Consider the following 19,621-nt stretch of genomic DNA (forward strand, 5'->3'; position numbering starts at 1 on the left):
TCTCTCTCTCTCTCTCTCTCTCTCTCCTTTCTCTCTCTCTCTCTTTCATTTTCTTAGGAGATAGTGACAAGCTAGGATTTTTTTATTTTTGTATAAATGTTCTGGGAGATAGTCTACATTTAATTGTCTCTGAATTTTCATATGATTTTTTTTATTATATCAAGAAATTTAAATATAAAATAATAATCTGTCAAAAAGAGCAGGACTTGAAACAAGATAGTTTAGCTAATTCTTAAATTTGGAAAATACATGGAATTCTACATTTCTTAGCCTTAAGATAAAAGGAAAAGCTCATAGTCTTACAACTTTTACTTTCTGACAAGAGGAAGCATACAGACTTGTTTTTAGAAAATTTACTTTGCTGGAACTAAATTGAAACAGGGATTTATATCATAGATCTTTTTAGAAAGACATTGAATGGCCTTGTGAACAATATCTTCAGCCAGTTTTGCAGAATATATAGGAATATGTTTCAAACAAATGAATGTTATACTTATCTTTTATAAAAGCAATGTGTGGGGAGGCTAGGTGGCGCAGTTAATAGAACATTGGCCCTGGATTCAGGAGGACCTGAGTTCAAATCTGGCCTCAGACACTTAACACAAAAACTAGCCATGTGGCCTTGGGCAAGTCACTTAACCCCAATTGCCCTCCAAAAAGCAAAAAAAAAAGAAAGAAAAAAAGCAATGTGTGAGTTGTTAAAATTATTCTCAGTAATAATATAATAATTATAATAATGTAATAAGTAATAACAATAATGGCTCCTATTTGAAGTCCTGATCTAATAGAATACAAGCAATTTTTTTTATTTTTTTTTTTATATTTCCTCCAGTGCCTTGTACTATAACATTTAATGAATAAACGAGTGAATGAATGTACAAATGGAAGAGTATTTCAAATTACTTGTAATTATACAAAGACAGAGTTTGGAGAATTCAAGTAAGAAGATAATTGACATATAGATTAGATTATTCTCTCAATATTAGGTCTCTTATAGGAGATTCAAACAGGGACTAATACTCATTCAACTATCAGAGCCTCTAAAAAGTGTCAGAAGTTTACAATGTCTACAATGAAAATTAAAACGAGAACTGTGAGTCTCAATAATTAAGACATTTATATAATCATTTATATGCATTCTCTCATTTGATCCTAAGATAGCCTCTGAAGAAGATACTATGGTTAGTATTAGTCCAGTTTTGCAGATAAGGAAACTGAGGCTCAGAGAAATTAAGTAACCTACCAAAAGACACACAGGTAGTGTTAGATACAAGGTTTGAACTCACTGCTCCGCTGACTCTGTATCTAACAGTCTTTCCACTAAACCATACTGTCTCTACTTCAAGTCCTAGATGAAAGAGGGTCAGAGCTTAATTCCCTTATGGAAGCTTAAAATCAGGACTTAATCTTCCTAATATTATGACATCCATAAATATAATTTGCCTTTTACCTATTGATCTTTAATGGTGGTTGAATGTAATGCACATACATATATATATATTACATATATACACACATATATACATATACACATATGTGTGTGTTTTATATGTGTGTGTATATGCATACACATATATATGTATACTTATCCAATTATTTATTTTGAATTTGATATGTTTGTGGCATTTTCAAGGGTGAAAATTGTTTTTGCAGCCATGTTTGTAAAAACCTGTTATTCCCCCTATTGCTTTTATTAGTATTGTTATCAGTTTATTACTAAAGAAGATACTCATTCCTTGTTCATTTCTTCTTTACTCCTTACTTTCTGCAGAACTTGTTTTATTTTGCTGACATGGCATGATGCTAGAAACAGGGTGTTCAGCATATGGCATTATGTATTTTCTTAGGGAAGGTATATTTCCTAAATTTTATCCAAATATCAGTCTCTCTTGGTGCTGCCAGGATTTCAGTGGCCTTCTAGACTTTCCTTATATTTCTCTCTTCTGCCTTAATATCCTTCTTGTGCAGCTTATGAGAAGTAAAATGCCTTCTATATGATAACTTTTTACATGTATCAGTGGGGAAAATGGCATGAAGGTGATGAAATTTTTCTCTAGGGTGATTTTTTACCTTAAGCTTTTTTTCTCTTTGGGGATAAATATAAAACTATATTTTATATTTTCATGGCTATTAAAGTTGTAACAGTTGAAGAAAAGAAATGTGAAGCCCTACCCGTGATAGGAGGGTTATAAAGGAAACAAGATACTCCTCCCAGGTTAAACTCATCACATCTAATCTATCACCGTGCTGCTAACTCAATCCTTGCCTGACACCACCTCCCTCAGCTTCCTCTCTCCTCTGATTTGGAGGGTTAGGGAATGGAATACTAAACTCCTTTCAGTGGCTTCCTTTATAGAGGGCAGAAACTGGACTGTGTATCTGCTACTGTTCTTGGTTTCAGCTCCACCAAATAAGATGTCCCTCATACCAGGTGCCCTCTGATCTCCCTGCTGTCCTCTCCCCGCCACAATTCCCTGCCCCCTTTTTGTATGTTGTTTCCTTCTATCAGATTGTGAGCTCTTTGCAGGAGAAACTGGCTTTGTTTTTATAAATTGTATCTCTAGGGTTTAGTGCAGTATCTGGCATGTAGTAGGCACTTAATAAATGCCCACCGGATATTGGAGAGAAGGGTATATATTTTTAAGATCAGTATCAAAAGAAAATTTAGCAAGAGGCATTTAGATTTTCAACTTCACCTCCGTTTTGTTAGTGAATACATTTTTGTCCTCACTTATCCTAAGTTTTGCTTTGCCCATATTCTTTATACTTCTGAGGTAATCTTAGTGTTAGAAAGGCAGTTTGGATATTCAGTGTGGGGAAGATTGTGCATGTGAGGTTAGATATGCTGTTCAAAAAAAAATTGACCTCCTATCAGTGGTGCTGGTCTTAAATTATGAGGAAGGGTATAGATGATACTGAAAGAATATAGGATGAAATGAAACGAAAAGAAGTAATAAGCACAACTTATAATGGTAAGGGTAGGAGTAAATTTTCTCTTATGGAGCTTTAAAACTTACTCATAATATAATTGTCTCTGTAGCCACAATATTTGGCACAGAGTTCCGTTGAACCATGATGACCCTTTGTATCATGGTGGTAGTGGTGGAAACCTGGAAAGCCTGTGTCCTCGGAAGCCTTTGCTTTTGTACAAGTATTATGATCATTAAGCAGGAAAATGTTTGAGAATTTAAAAATAAATCTCATTCATTTCACAGCTGTTTCTAGGATTTTCTTTTTTCTTTTTGCCTTTTTTTTTCTTTTAAATATGAGTTACACATGCATTTGGTTTCAATATGACAAAATGACTCCTTGGGATGAGCCATCTCTAATTGAAGTTTCCCTTTCCAGGAAGTCTGAGTAGTTTTACCCTCTGGATGAAGATTAGGCAGGGATTCATCTTTGTACTAAGAAACTAAATACTGAATTTAGGAAGAAAAGATATTAGTATGGTATGCAGGCATTGTAGAGTGCAGAGCTCCAGATAATAAGAAAGATTTGGTTTAAAGTGTCATTAAACTAAATTGTCTGGTGAAACGCTTTAAAAGCAAATAGATGACTTTAGGGGGAACCCACTCGCATATGAAAACTTTAGTTAAAACTACTATCAAGTAGTTTAGCTATCAATATTTTAATTCTTAAAAGGAATATGAGTTTAACCTAACTCTATATACTCTAATGTACTCTAATTCCTATAAAAGTGGTTATGGTGGTAGATGAGGGTCTCAGGAAGGGCCCCAAAGAGTGAGAAAATTCAGTTCACTTCAGCAGGGGTTTCTCAGGTGCTTAATGTGCACAAGTCACTCTACTAGGCTCTAGGACTACATGGGTGAGACAAGATAAAAAAAGAGAGAGGAATAATTTTGTCAGAGTGGTCACTTATTTTATTGTCTAAGATTAAGAGCAAAACAGAAACAGGATAAATAATTAAAAAGTAATTAGAGTTCCAAGGTGTTTTCACTCACTATTTAATTTTCTATTAACATCAGAAGGGGAGTATTTACCAACCAAGTTTTATCTTGATAGCAACCTATTAATAAGATGTGTATGACACATTTACTGCCAAGCTATATTTATATTCAGTGTGATACAGCTTTTATTACATGTCATCTATTCAATTCAACAAAGATCTCTTAAGTACAAGGCAGTGTTTTGGCTGTGAGATGAAAAATGATGCAATCTCTTCCCTCAAGAAACCTACCATCTAATGCAGCTGGGGGGTAGATGAGTAAGCAGGGGCGGGGCTGCTCTGAGGCAAATGACAGGTACATAATTAAATTTAATACAAAGTGCCATAGGGACAGCATTAAGAGAACTGGCCAAAATGACTTAAGAAAATTTGAGGAAGAAGATTGTATTTTCTTCCTTATAAATGGGAAGTTAAATTGCACCAGGGAAAGAGTTTAAGTGTATGTTTGTGGATGCATCTATGTAAGTACACAGGAGGGTTTATGCACACAATGTGTGACTCCTTGTCACAACTCTGACTCTCCAGATGTGAAGCTTTTAGTGATACCTTGCTCTTCGCTCCTATGGACTTTTCTTTTTGGAACAAATTATATTCCCTTTGCTTTCCTATTTCCTAGCTTGTTTATGTTTCCCTCTATTCTCCTTCCTTGATGTCTTATATCCTTTTATCTCCTTCTCTATGACTGAATGAATAAGTTAGGTCACCCACTGGGCAGATTCTTTTCCAAAAATATAGATACCCTATTCAAAAAATACTTTCCTCAGGCATCAAACTAATGAGAATTTTGAGGCCTATAATACAAAAAAGAAAAAGATGGTGTAGGAAATTGGAAATATGAATTAGGGATTCTTGTTGGCCTTAACCTTAAGCACTTAAACAGAATATGCACAGTATATACCTTTGAAATGAATTGACTTAAACAATGAAAATAAAGTGATGGCACATCAGAAGGACTCCTAGAAATTATTCTCTTCAATCACTTAGTCTTTTTTCTAAAGAAGAAACATTTTAGTGTGTCTGTGAGCTGTTCAGTGCATAAAAAAAATTGATCAAGATTAAACTGGAAGCTGCCCTTAGCACTTTGACCGGCTTCTAATATGTTGCTAATGAAATACATCTGAATTATAATGTAGAGTATTCTGGCCCTCTTCAGTTTGTTCATCTGTAAAATGGAGGGTGATAGATGAACTCCAAGGCCCCACAAAGCTGGTAATTTATCATCTGTTGTCATCGTCAGTCTTGCTCTAAAAGTTTTTATCAATAAGATGAGATTATCATTCTTGATATTAAAACACTGGACTATCTCTTTTATAATTTTATATTTTTACCAAAATCTTAGACATCATTTGTTGCTTAGTGTTGGGTTTTGTTTTGTTTTTTAATTGGAAAACTAAAAATATCCTCAAATTCTCCAATTGGGCTTGAGGGAATTAGAAACAACATCCAAATCAATTGAAAGCATATTTAAGTCTTCAGATAGTGGGGGAAATATATAGTTATTTTAGTCAGGAATTGACTTAATGGATAGGATTACTTATTTCTACACACAATTCAAACAAAGTTTTTGAAGAGTTTTAGACTTGCTATTCTCAACTGAAATATTATTTTATGGCTCATATAGAATTAAAAGATCATATGAGAAGATTATTGTATTGGAGTCCTATTAAACTACTGAAGACACCACAATAACAAGTGTATTGTGATGAGGCATGGGCTCTGGGAGCCGCCTCAAGCTCTCCTTAAGTCTTTGAGGTACAGGCTCTGGGAACCCCCCTTGAACTCTGATTGAATTTCATCCCATTTGATGAGTCATTTGCATGAGGCCATAAGTCTTACATTGTGGCTGGGCCCAAACCTCTGTTATTGGACTTCCCACCCTTGAGCCTATCAAAATGTCAATTCACCCTTGAACTGCCTAGCCCACCATTGTCTGTAGTCTCCTGGTAGCCTGCAACTGCCCACCCTTAATCACTCATTGACCTCATTAACTCCTCCTCTAGACCACCCCTAGATTCCTCCCACAACTTTCTGTATATAAGATCCCATTTGTCTCCATGTGTGTGAGAGCTCCATAGAATGACCTAGCACAGACTTAATCTGTTTTAATACAAGCAAAATTTTAATAAACTTTACTTTTCTTTGAGAGAAGACGAGTCAAATTCATTCGGCATGTTGGTATTTTGGGGCCTCCAGAGCAGCCCTAACCCTCCTTATGGGTAACTTCTTCATGTTGCAGTTGAATTCGGGCAAATGGGTCTTGAATCCGGGCAAATGGGTCTTGAATCCTACCTCTGTTTTTTTCAGACTTTGCATTCATGGCAAGACCCTTGACATGTCTGAGTCTCAGTTTAAGCATTTGCAAACAAAAGAGTAATAATACTTGTACTAACTCCCTGCTTTCCAGCATTTTGTGGGAAATGTCGCTTGCAACCTTAAAAGTGGAATACTCAGTTTAATGTTAAAAAGCCTTTGGTAATTACCTAGTTCTGCACTTGATGAGGTATAGGCTCTGGGAAGCCACTTGAACTCTCTCCTTGAATCTTCCTATTTGATGAAGCATGTGCCTGAGGCCAAAAGCCTGTCATTATAGCTTGATCCAAATCTCTTACTCTTACTAGTCTAGCCCTTCTTTGTGCAGCTACTTCCCACCCTTGAACCTCCCAAAATATCTATGCCCAAATCTGTTACCCTTAAACCAGCCTAGCCCTCAATTGCCTGTCATCTCCAGGTAGCCTCCAGCTACTTCCCACCCTTAATCTTTCATTATTTGACTCCTCCTGAAGACCCTCCCTAGATTCCTCCCACAACCTTTCTGTGTGTAAGATTCATCTTGCCTCCGTGAAAGAGCTGAAGAATTATCTAGCACAGACTCAGTCTATGTCAGATTATTCTGTCTACTTCTCCAATGCAAGCATCACAGATACCGAGGCTCCTTTAGAGTCTACCCATTATGGCGATCTATAATAAACTTTGCTTTTCTTTGGCTGAGAGAAGACTTGAGTCGAATTCATTCAGCAGGACTCAGCATGTTGATATTTGGGGGCCCTGTGCACCCCTACCCCTATACCTCATCATTTTATGGTTCCCTGACCTCAACACTCTGGCAAAGTACTGGTGGCAGGAATAAAAAATAAGTAAATAAAGTAGTCCCTACTTTCAAGGAGTTTCCTGTATTACCAATGATAGTGGTGGTGATCAGGAAGCTAGGAAGTATACTTACAAAGTAAATAGAAAATATAGACTGGACAATGGAAGTTCTGGCTGAGTTGGAGACCACGCTAGCACATGGTTTGGGTGGAGGACAGTTGGGGAAATGTGCAGGAAAGGCCTTTTATAAAAAGTAGAACTTGACTTAAGTCTGGAAGGCAGCTAGGGATTCCAGGATCTAGAGCTGAGGGAGAGAGAACATTCTATTCATGGAGGAAAGCCCATGCAAAGGCACAAAAATAGAAGATGGAATGTTAGGGAACTGTAAGTAGGTTACTTTGGCTAGATAGAACAATGAGTGCATGAGAGAGAGTCCTGGGATACAAGTTAAGTTGAAGTCAGGTTGTGAAAGGCTTTAAATACAAAGAAAGAAGCTTGTATCTTTATCCTAGTGTCAATAGGGAGCCATTGGAACTTTTGAGCAGAGGAGTTAAATGGTCAAATCTGTGCTTCAGGAATATTAATTTTTGTATAGAGGATAGGAGAGGTAAGGGTCATGGGCTAGAGAAACCAATTAGAAAGCTATTATAGTTGTCCAGACAAGAGGCAGCAAGAGTCAGGGCTAGGGTTGTGACTTGTATATAGAGTGAAAGGGATGGATGTGAAAAATGCTATGTATAGTGTTGAAAAACCTTGACAAGTAATTAGATAAGGCGGATAAGAAAGTCATCTGGGGATGACTGAGTTGACTGGAGTGAACTGAGTCACTCAGTGTGAACCTGAGTAACTAAAAGTATGGTGATGTTTCCAACAGGTATAGGGAAATTAGGAATAAGGGAAGACTTAGGGGAATGATAACACGTTCTATTTTGTACTTGTTAAGCATGAGATTCCTATAGGGACACCAGGGTGCAGATGTCCACTAGACTCAGGAAAGAAGGACTAAAGTCACCTGCATGTATATTTGAACCCAGAGGAGCTGTCTCCAGCATTCCTGTGAACTACTTAATTAAATATAAATTAAATTATTAATTAGTTGTATTCACTGAAGGTCTATAATCTGTGAGGTAATCTAATTCCACTCTTCCCTTGCATAATTAAATAGAAAATGGCATTTAAAGTACTTCCAATATGTTTACATTTTAAATGTTTTGGAATTGCTTAGGAAATGGAAAAAGAAAGGATGTAACTAAATTCAGCTTTTTTTAGGATGAATTACCCTGTTCCCCCCAAATATAATTTATTGTAAGGTCAGTGTAATCATCTTTAGGTGACTTAACAGATATTATTTTGATCATTGAAGAAGAGTGCAAAACTTATAACAGGGTTTGGAAATATTTTCATATTTGCAGGTAATAGAAGCAGAAGAAATGTCTTTAATATTAAGGTATAAACAGATGCTTCTAATTGTGCTTAAAGGTGATGGCTCTCCTTTACTCTTATATTCCTTTATCCTCATTAGATTGTAAACTCCTTGAGGGCAGAGACTGTTTTTTGCCTCTTTTCATATCCCTAGTGCTTAGCCCAGGGCCTGGCACACAGTAGGCTCTTAACAAATGTTAATTGATTGACTATATTCCTTAGTATCTTGCCTATGCCTTGAAAAAATGTTAGCTCCTTAGAAGGGAGGACCAATGTGTAGTACTATTTTTACCTTCTTCAGCATACCTGGAACTGTCCTCTGCACCCAGGGACTAAATTATTCCATGTGATGGGTTTTGAATTTAACTCTCACTGTAGATTTAGAAGTGCTTGAAAAGCCAAATTGAAGTAGAAGATACTATCCCTAACATACATTGGTGAATGATGATATATTTTAACCCCAGATCCACTTCTACCCCCAGTCCATCATCTTAGGCCTCATTTGGACAAGATGGATTCTTAGTTCTCTTTTAGCTCTGAGCTTATGTGATTCAATAAGGATAATAATAAATTACACCTTCCATTTCTCTCCTTTCCTCTTTTCAGTACCAGGCCAGCCACTAAACTTCAAAGCAGAACCTGAGTCAGAAACCAGCATTTTGCTTTCTTGGACACCCCCACGTTCTGATACCATTGCTAGCTATGAACTGGTTTACAATGATGGGGACCATGGAGAAGAGGTAAGCAATTGAGGACTTTTTTCATGAGTATGTCCATGGATAAATACTTTGATATTTGATTTTTTTTACAATGACCAATTATGTCAAAGGATTGTAGGGTAAAAATACCTGTCTCTTATGGAGCCTCTAGACCAGCAGTTATTAACTTTGATTGTATCACAGACCCCCTTTGGAAGTCTAATGAAACCCATGGACCCATTCTCAGAATAATATTCTTAAATGCCTAAAATAAAATATAAAGTATTAAAAAGGAAATCAATTATGTAGAAATAGTTATCAAAATATTAAGGAAAATACTTCAGATGCCAGCTAAGAACTGCGGCCTCAGAGAATCCCTGGTAGTCATAATGAATCTTTTAGACTCCTTTGCACAATACACTTATTACACCTGTGGGAGCTCTTTGCATTGTGATTTAGGAGAAAGAAAGCTGGATATGGGATTAAAAGACCAGATTTGAGTCCCAGTAATGCTACATATTAACTTGTGATCTTTGTCAAGAAATTTCTTCTTTGGGGACCTCAGTTTCCTTATTTGTAAAATAAAAATATTGAACTACATGATCACTAGGTTCCCTTCTGAGTTCTAAACCAAGGTTTTTAACCTTGTGTCTGTGAATTTTTTTTTAAAGCAGTTGGGGTTTTAAGTAACTTGTCTAAGGTTACACAGCCAGTTTTTTTGTGTGGGTGTTAAGTATTTGAGGCCTGAACCGATCCCGGGTCCTCCCTACTCCAGGGCCAGTGCTCTTACTCACTGTGCTACGTAGCCACCCCTGTCTGTGAACTTTAAAAAAATAATTTGTTAACTATATTTCAATATAATTATTTTCTTTTGTAATGCTACATATTTCATTTTATATACTTGCAAACATTATTCTGAGACAGGGTCCATAGGCTTCCCTGAACTGCCATGGGGTTTGGACCACAAAAAAGGTTATGAGCTCCTGCTCTAGGATTCTAATATTCTTATTCACTTGTCTCATTATTGCAAAATAACTGAGATGCCTTAAATGAACTTTCATATCTGTCAGCAAAGGGAGATGCCTTAGAGTCTGAAGTTGCTTAATTCATGAAATCAGTAATTTTTACAAGAATGAAAATCAAACTTTGGATGATGAAGATATTTGTCCTCAGTCAGAGAATTATGTCCAGATGTGGGCACTGCAACATAGGAAGTAGATAGACAAAAAAAAGTGAATATGGTGAGTGACCTATAGGCCATACCATATAAAGAGAAAATGAGTCATGACTGGAGATGTTGAGCCTGTAGCAGAGAAGACACAGGGGAAAAAGCATAATGTTTTCTAATATTTGGAAAGGTTTCATCACACAGATAAGGAATTAGATATTTTCTGCTTCCCTCCATATGGTAGAACTAGAAAGAGTTGTGTATGATGTAGGTGTGGAGGGTAGGAAGTCACAGAGGAATTTATATGGGCAATTGCAAGAAGGAGATTTTCATTCAATGCAAGGAACATTTCCTGACAATGGACGTTTGGCAAAAATGCAACGGGCTGCATCAAAACGTAATGGATTTCTCATCACTGGACATTCCAGAAATTGGATGACCATTCATCAGGAAATGTTGTAGAGTTTTCTTATTCTGATCTAGCATGAACTAAATGACTTTTGCATTCTCTTCAAAATCTAAGATTCTGTAATTACAACAGATTAACCATCAGTACCACTTACTCAAGATTCGAAAGTTTAAGATAGTTTCCAAAGTTGTTTCGGACAAGGCATAGGAGGAAGACATTAACTTAGTAAGAATAAGAAATCAAAGAACAAAGAATTGTGAGAGAAATTTGTAGGGTTTTGGAATTGTCAACAAAACTAGAAATTGAATTTACCAAGGGGAAAATTCAGAAGACTTCAGAATAAATTGAAGATTTGTGCTGAAGAGAGAGGAGCAGAAGGAGAGAGAGAAAGAGAACTTGAGATATAGAAGGAAGCTGATGAGACAAGTAAGAAAGGTAAAGATAAGATGATAAAAGATAAGAAGTTAATAAAACTATGTCAAGGTACTAATAAGGTAAAAAGATGCTAATAATCTTAGAAGAGTGAGTTGAAGACCCTCAACATCAGTTTATCATAGGTTTCTGGGAGAGCTATTGGTAAAAAATTACAAAGGAATAAGTTTCTTATTTCCAGGAAGTATGGAAAGGTCAAGAACTCTGCAGTGACTTGAATAGAGTACATACTGATTGTATTTTTGCCATAGCTAAATGACTTTTCCTGGAACTCAAAGTGAGAGTTGCTCCCTACTAGAAGAAAAGACTAAGGGAGGGACTCAAGAAACTATTCTTACTTTCCAGGTTATTAGGGACAATGGAATGTTCCTTGGAAAAAATAGAAGAGGTGCAGCTAGGTGGCGCAGTGAATAGAGCACTGGCCCTGGAGTCATGAGGACCTGAGTTCAAATTCAGCCACTCAGACACAACACAAAAACTAGCCGTGAGACCCTGGGCAAGTCACTTAACCCCAATTGCCCTCCAAAAAGAAAAAATAGAAGAGAAGACCTGCACTGTGAAAACAAGGAGGAAAAAGCATCTGAAAGTCCCAAAATAATCCTGACCTATGCTAGGACATTGGAAGTTATAAGAATGTAAGGCAGGGGAGAAAGGAAGCGGACAGAATTCTGTTTTAAAAGAATGCCATGATCAGAAAAAGTATGAAATTGTCAATAACCCAACTTGAAAAACAAATTAAAAAGAAAAAAATTAATTCAACTCCACAATTATGGAGAACATATTCTTTGTAAAGGAAATATTTAATTTTTCTTGGCTCAGCATAAAACACTTTCCTGTCTGTGTATAAATTCTCACAGTAGCATAGTTGACTCTAGAGTCTGACATGTAATAAGTATACTATCATAGGAAGTAGTCACTCACAGTTTCCAGTTATGGAAAAAATCCAGGGTGGTTTTGAAGCCATTTCATTTTCATAGACATCTTAGCTCCTCCACAATATTCCTAGTGATTTAATGGGCATCTGAAGACAGAACAGATAGAACCGAGACCAATACCTTGCTTCCTAGATGATGATACATTGTTATCTCTTATTGGTTCAGTTCATTTGAATGAACACGAATGCAATCTTTTCCTACCGATCTTGCTCATTTAGGCCCTTGCCTTTCAAAGTTTTAGTATCATATTTTCAGCATCCTATTCTTTGTCATATACTTTAAGGTTTTTGATGAGATTATCAGCCATACTCTCGAGCAGCCACTGCCCCCAAGAAGTGTGCTAAAATACATTTATTTGAATCTTAATGAAAGCATCCAAGTTCTGTTATTGCTTACCCACAGCAACGGATTACCATCGAGCCTTCAACATCTTACCGGCTGCAAGGGCTGAAACCCAACAGTTTATACTATTTCCGTCTTGCTGCCCGCTCTCCTCAAGGCCTGGGTGCCTCCACGGCTGAAATTTCAGCCAGAACCATGCAGTCAAGTAGGTGTCTCTCTTTGCTTCTTTTTGTCTTTGTGCCAAAGTGATGGTCCTTAGGGGAAAAAAAAGAGAGAGAAAACAACATGCTTAATCATAGTCTGTGGGTTAGGAAGGAACTAACGAAATTAAATTAAAAGAACTATCTCTGTGGGTCTCTGAGCTTTTCTAAGTGACAGTAGACCACATCTCTCTATTTCCTGTATTTCCTAAATGAAAAGACTTTCAATGAAGTCAGTGCAAAAGCCCCACATTTTGGAGAATGTGTTAAAGAAGGTCTAAAGGCCTTTTAATTTATCAAAAGAATGGCTTTTAACTATAGCATTTAAAATGAATGACATACAGAGCAAATTTGTAGGTATAACATGCTAAGGCTCTAGTTAAATAGAATATTTTTATAGTTATCAGTTACAGACCAAATTTTAACTTTCTTAATAAATACGTATTTCACATGTATGTGAAGAAATTCAATTCCATTTTGTGATTAATTATGCCTTATGACACATGTATTGGAATTTGAAACCTTATCATAAAGTCTGTAATTGAACTACAGATTATCAACAGTATTTCATCTAGATTTATAATTCCTAATTTTTTTTTCCTCAGGTGGAATTTACTTTCATAGTTGTTTCCAGGGAGTATTTCATTTAGAACTGTTATTCCAAAATCTATCAATTCTTCTATCTAGTTTTACAAGTTGTTTCAGTATAATCAGTGCAAATTACATTTTCTCAACAATGAAGTAATTAAAATTAAAATTTCTTTCCTTTTAATTGCAAGAGACTTCTGGGAAAGTTGACCTATCTGAAACACATTTATGTCATTTTATATAGTTGTTGATATATTATCACCTAAGCAGCATATGTATATGACATGTAGGCTTTTCTTTAAATTTGTAAAGTTAATGCTACTGACCTAATTCAAGGAGCCTCTTAGTAAAACTGGGATTTATATCATTGTAAAAAATGGGTTCCTGCCTAAGCAAGTCTTCCACCATTTTCCATGCTTACTAGAAGCTTTTCAAGCCTTTTGAATGGAATCACTTGTATTTTCCACTCAAATCATAATCATATGAACAGTCTGGGAATAATGTTGATTAATCCATTGAATATTATTCTTTTAAAAACTATTTTTCCTTCTTTAACACAAAAAAGAAAAGAAAAACTGCTACATTTTCTGTACCTTAAATTTCAGTCACATTAATAAATATAGTAGAAGTTAGGTTTTTTTAAATCATGTATTTCATTAAAAATAAGTGCTACATGTCCCAACATGACAGCTTTTCATATTCTGAAATCTCTTTATTTTATACGTTGAGGCATAATGAATGTTTTTTAAAGAGACATCAAAGATGTTTCCCATCTTTCCTATTTTTGAAATGCTGCTGAAAATTTCCTCATTAAAACAAAGCAAAATATAGGAAGTACAGAAGTGATCATACAATGTGAAAAGCATATTAAATTTTATTAAAGAATTAGAAACAATTACTGACAATCACGCAATTTAGAGTCATGAAGAAATTTAAAATTCACTAAAAAGATAATTCTAGGGAATTTACAGACTTTATTTTAAAATTTCCAGACTGAACTGTATTAAAACTGTACATGGAATGCCTCCCTTTGAGAACAAGTACAGATTCTTTTTAGTCTGGGGGCTAAAAAGAAAAAAAAATGATGAAGGATGAGATCTGTGTACTTTTGTTTGTACTTTATAGCAAATTTTATGTTAACAGCTATCCCACAAAAATTAGGACCATGAATGCATAATAAAGACCCAGAGAGTTAATACAGGGGAAATCAGAGGCCTACATGTTGACATGGTTAAAACAGGAATGTCAAATGTCAACATCCTTTATTCCCCACTTATTTCCTTTATAACTGGTGGAGGCCACTTGTTCTTTGCCCTTAGGGCAAGAAAGCCACCTCTAACAACCTCTTCCTCAAGGATCTTAAAATGTATCTGCCTTTTTAACTTAAGAAAATGGCAGTTTTCCAAGTGATGTTATGATTGACCTCCCTTTCTTTAAGTAGAGATATTCTTTTTGAGCTTATTTGATGAAGTATATTTAAGTATATCCTAATAGATTTGTTTCTCATTGGGCAATGAGCAGATATATAATTTGGTTTATCACTCCCCTCAAGCCACTATAGCATATTTTTAGTAATTGTTACTTCTTTGCTAAGTACAGGAAATTTTGTAGACAAGCCATGTTTTTTTGGGTGGTTTATTTAGAAAAAAATATTTTTAATTGTTGTTTTATTGAAATGTTGTAAGACATGTTAGGTTAATTATGAATGATTTTTACCAAAATTTGCTGGTGGGATCTTCTTCACTAGCAAAGGTGTCTCAAGAGGAGTTTAAAAAAATAAATATAAATATATATAAAACTGAAAGCTGACATAGGGGTAAGTACAAGTTACAGTCAGAATCATGAAGCCTGTCATTTCCCAGGGTAGGTAAACCTTTGACTAAACCTTTTCATCTTCTATTGATTCTGCATGCTTATTGTACACTGGCTACAATCAATGTTTGAATAAAAATTTTCATTTAAACATTATTTGTAGTTGATTCAATTCAGGCAGATTCAGTTGCTCAGAGAGCTCAGAAGTGGCCCGTTTTGTGTTTGTTTGAGCTTTTTTGTTTTCTTTTTCTTTTCTAAAGAGGATTGGCAGGAAGAGGTTATTTAGCAGTTATTGCAAGTTTCTTCAGTAAAATGCAAAAAGAAAAAATATAGAAAAAGAAAGAGAGCAAAGAACAGCATTCTCTCCAAATTATATGTCTAAAGCATGAGTCTGGACTAAAAGATCCAAAGTATAATCAAACTTAAAAACAATCTAACTTGCACTAATTGCAGCCATTTTAAGGACAGATAGTCAACTTGAAGTTGGGAGGGGGGAAAGTTGAGGATATTTTTAGCAGAAGAATTTAAATCACAGGTAGGTAATTCTATTTTAGGCTTTATTATTGTGAGGCTCCATTTCCATATATTTCCCCCTCATCCATTTAAAAAAACTTTCAGTTGATTTATTCATTTTCAGTTTGTTCATGTTAATAAGCCAAGGTGCCTATGTTTTGTCTAAAATTTTCATTTTTTTAAGTTTATGACCTTTGTTTTCATTTGTTTACCCTTGTGTTTTAGCTTTTTGTTTATTTCTGTTTTACTTTTTTCTTTTGTTTATTATTTCCCCCCAACCGCTCCTATCCTTTCACTCAAACGCTCCTTTTAATTCACTACCAAAAATAAGAGCCATCAGCTCCTCCTCAAGACATTAGTTGCACCAGCCCCAGCTCCACTAGCATTTTGGTAAGTTGGCAACCTCCACCAGTGGAAAAACAGAATGGCATTATCACTGAATACTCCATCAAGTATACAGCAATGGATGGGGAAGATGACAAACCTCATGAGATTGCGGGAATACCTTCAGACACTACCCAGTACCTTTTGGAACAGTTGGAAAAGTGGACTGAATACCGGATCTCTGTGACAGCCCACACTGATGTTGGACCTGGCCCTGAGAGCTTATCTGTATTGATTCGGACCGATGAAGATGGTATGTTGCCTTCGCTACATCAATTGCACTTTCCTGACATGCACTCAGTCTGCTGTCTTTGTATAGGCTAACAATATACTCCCCTTTTTTTATCCTGCTCATCTTTTTTTAACAACATCGCTATTACTTCAGTGTTTTTGCCCAAGACACGTCTTTTCCTACAGCTCGGTCATCTTTTATTTCAAAATACCAAGTAATTTTGCTTCCCCCTAAAGAGAACAATTTGCTACTACTTCTTGGGATCTAGCCTGATTCTTTGTCTTTCTTTTCCAAATCTTCTGCATTTTTCTTGACTTTTTTTTCACTTTTCTAAAATCACTTCTGTCTTGGCTCTAACTTTTCAAATATATCTTTTTACCTTCTTGTTACTGGATGCCGTATGTGTTCATATATAAAAATAAACATATATTTTGGCTTGCATCTTTTACAAACACTGATGCACAACATTTTTTTTTTTTGGTATGTGCTATATGGAATGCCTTCAGTATGAGAAAATAAAAGAAGATGGGCCATATAAGCAAGCATCTTTTTTGTTCCACTATGAAACGAAAACCTTTAGAAATACCCCACAACAACAAACAACCAGTTTTTATTATTATTTCAATATAATATCTCTTTGTACTTTAATGCTTTGAATTTCAAAGCATCCTCCTTGGCTTTTGTACATTTTTACATGTTTTTCTATTTCTCTGATACTCTTTTTTCTTCCATTTTTTTTGCATCAGTCATGTTTTTTGATCTTTTCTCTGAAAGGTAGAGCAGATTGGTTGAGCATTTTCATTGTTTGAAACCATTTGTATTCCTCAAAGAAAACTTAGTGGGTCTGCCCATTTTTTTTCCTAAGTAAAGAAAGAGCTCTGACTGGGTGGGACAAGTGCCTATAATTCTCTTTTATCCAATGATGTTGTTCCAGTTCCTAGTGGTCCTCCTCGCAAAGTCGAGGTAGAGGCTGTCAACTCAACATCTGTTAAAGTGTCATGGCGCTCACCTGTGCCCAATAAACAGCATGGCCAGATACGAGGATACCAAGTGCATTATGTGAGGATGGAAAATGGTGAGCCCAAGGGTCAACCCATGCTGAAGGATGTCATGCTGGCTGATGCACAGGTAATCCTCTAATATTGAAGATGGTTTTCCTTATTTATACAATCAGTAATTGACCATTTCAGACCAGAAAGGGAAATAGACATCTTCTAAATATCATCTGTATTATAATTTTATGCATTTTTCCAACCATTTATATCACTAAAAATTAACCATTTAAATCAACAGAAATTAGACTTAGGTTTTTACATCATGGTGTTTATTTCTTATAAAATATTTACTGATATTTTCTTAAGAAATAGTAAAGGATCTGAATTTGAGCTGTGCCATGTACCATACATGTGACTTTGGGCAAATCACCTTCACTTCTCTGGCCCTGAGTTTCCTCATTTATAAATTGAGAGGATTGGATTAAATGACTTTTAAGGTACTTTCTAGCTATAAATAAACTAATTACATGAAACCATTACATTGAACTTATTGTAGCCTTATCTTGGTTTCTAGTTCTGATTGTTAAAAAAAAAATAGGTCATTGAGTTACAAATGTCATCAAATCTAAGGCAAATCTAGGCATTTTAAAGGTATAGTTCACACTACATGAAAGTTTCACAGAGACGTTCACCATAAATCTAAGTGTATCTGAAATGACCTGATTTGCAAAATTGTAGCTTCTTCTATTGAAGCAAAGGTCACTCTTCTTTACTGAATAGTATAAAGACTAAATTCTGAATTCATGATAGCGTTGAACATACAAACAAGTCATTGAATTTTCTCTGAAGAGATGAAGAGTTTCCTGTGAATCAAGCCAGAGATTGAGAAATAGAATCTTTGTAAGTCATTGGGCTATTTGGAAAACCTTATTAATCCTTGGAGGTCAATAGAGTACCATCTCGTAAGTAAAAATAGCATTGCAATATATACTCCTGTGATCTGAAAAAGTGAATGCACACTGAGGTTTTAATATACTAAATGACTCCCCAAAGTGAACAATTTACTCCTACTGAGTAGGATGACTATTAGAAGTTGGATCAGTATCTCCCTTGTTTGCTTAAAATGCACATATGAATATAGTATACCAACATAAGAGTTGATTGTTATGCATTCAGTTTTTATCGACATAGTACGTTGTTTCCTGCCCATTCTTTGAAAGGTCCATTGCTTGGTTATATATAAACATCTATTGTGCGCTTTTGGGAAAACAGAATATCATCACAGTATAAACCAGGACTGTGTCCCACATGAACTAAGAATTATTTTTACAATTTTTAAGTATGACAAAACTATACTTTAAAATCTAAATACAATTCTTAGATCCCAGGCTATATAAGCTATACAGGGAGAGGGCTGAATTTGACCCAAGGGCCAGAGTTTGCTGACCTTTATAATAAATAATAAAACCAAACCATCACTCATTTTTAAGGAGAAAAGTGATTGTCCAAGAGCAGTTATGAAAAAGAACAGAATGTGCCTATGAATTTTTGTTTAGCATTTATATATATTTTCCCTTTTCCCCATACATGACTGCATATTTAGACTAGTTTTGCTGTAGGATGTGGGAGCCACAGATTAATTACACTAAACACATAAGACATCCAGGTGATTTCTCCTCCCCCTTTCGAGTGCCTTCCCAGGTTTTGCTATCAGTTGTACATTTCCAGTTTGGTTCATTCTGGTCTCCTACCTTAGATTTTCCTTGACTTTGTGTTGAAACTTCATTGGTGATCCTAAATATTCTTGAGGGCTGTTAGATCTAATGAAACACCTTAATTTAAATAGGTGATGTGAGATAATTTTTGTAGGCAATGACTAAACTCAAATTAAATGTCACATTATAAAAATTAGCCTTTTGTTATGCCTCATTGGTTTATTACGATTCATTGTATATGAGAAAATATTACCTACCTACAGTAATAACAGTACTGTAATCTCCCTGTCATCTCCAAAGGAGGGGAGAAAAAGGCCTCATTTTTGCTCCACTTTTGAAAATAAAAAGTGTATTTCAACATCCTTACAATATTAAAAAATAAAATTCTTACAATACTAAACCATATGTATCTGTAATATTTACGTATGTAGGTATAAATGTACATAAGTATATATAAATGTACAATAATATATATGTATATACAGGGCAAAATTGCCTCATTGAGGCTACAATTTTCTCTTCATTTTGTTTTTGTTTTGTTTTTCCAATCTTTACTCTCAATCAGTGGGAATTTGATGATACTACTGAACATGTGAGTAACTGTCAACTGGCTTGATGCAAACAGACTGTGTATATGTTTGTGTGGGTTTTTATAGCCTCCCTATCGTTTCTTTATAAAATATTTTTATTGTTTGCACAGATGCATGTACTAACAGATTATT

The 19,621-nt window shown here is 35.3% G+C and overlaps 1 protein-coding gene across 15 annotated transcripts in view; it reads left to right on the top strand.

Annotated features, from left to right (window-relative positions):
* PTPRD (protein tyrosine phosphatase receptor type D) overlaps positions 1–19,621 on the top strand; it is a 2,782,277-nt gene that overhangs the window by 2,563,271 nt on the left and 199,385 nt on the right. For 8 of the 15 annotated variants that reach the window (XM_069090737.1, XM_069090735.1, XM_069090734.1 and 5 more), the window contains 5 exons: positions 9,083–9,216; positions 12,521–12,665; positions 15,905–16,210; positions 17,124–17,317; positions 19,465–19,491. In XM_069090737.1, the coding sequence (XP_068946838.1) occupies positions 9,083–9,216; positions 12,521–12,665; positions 15,905–16,210; positions 17,124–17,317; positions 19,465–19,491 (806 nt within the window). The remainder of the gene's footprint in view (positions 1–9,082; positions 9,217–12,520; positions 12,666–15,904; positions 16,211–17,123; positions 17,318–19,464; positions 19,492–19,621) is intronic. The other 7 variants (XM_069090745.1, XM_069090747.1, XM_069090746.1 and 4 more) reach the window with 2 other exon arrangements.

This window comes from Petaurus breviceps, unplaced genomic scaffold, assembly GCF_028583685.1.
Source record: "Petaurus breviceps papuanus isolate PSGF00001 unplaced genomic scaffold, PetGlider_PUasm1.0 187, whole genome shotgun sequence".
Classification (NCBI taxonomy): Eukaryota; Metazoa; Chordata; class Mammalia; order Diprotodontia; family Petauridae; genus Petaurus; species Petaurus breviceps.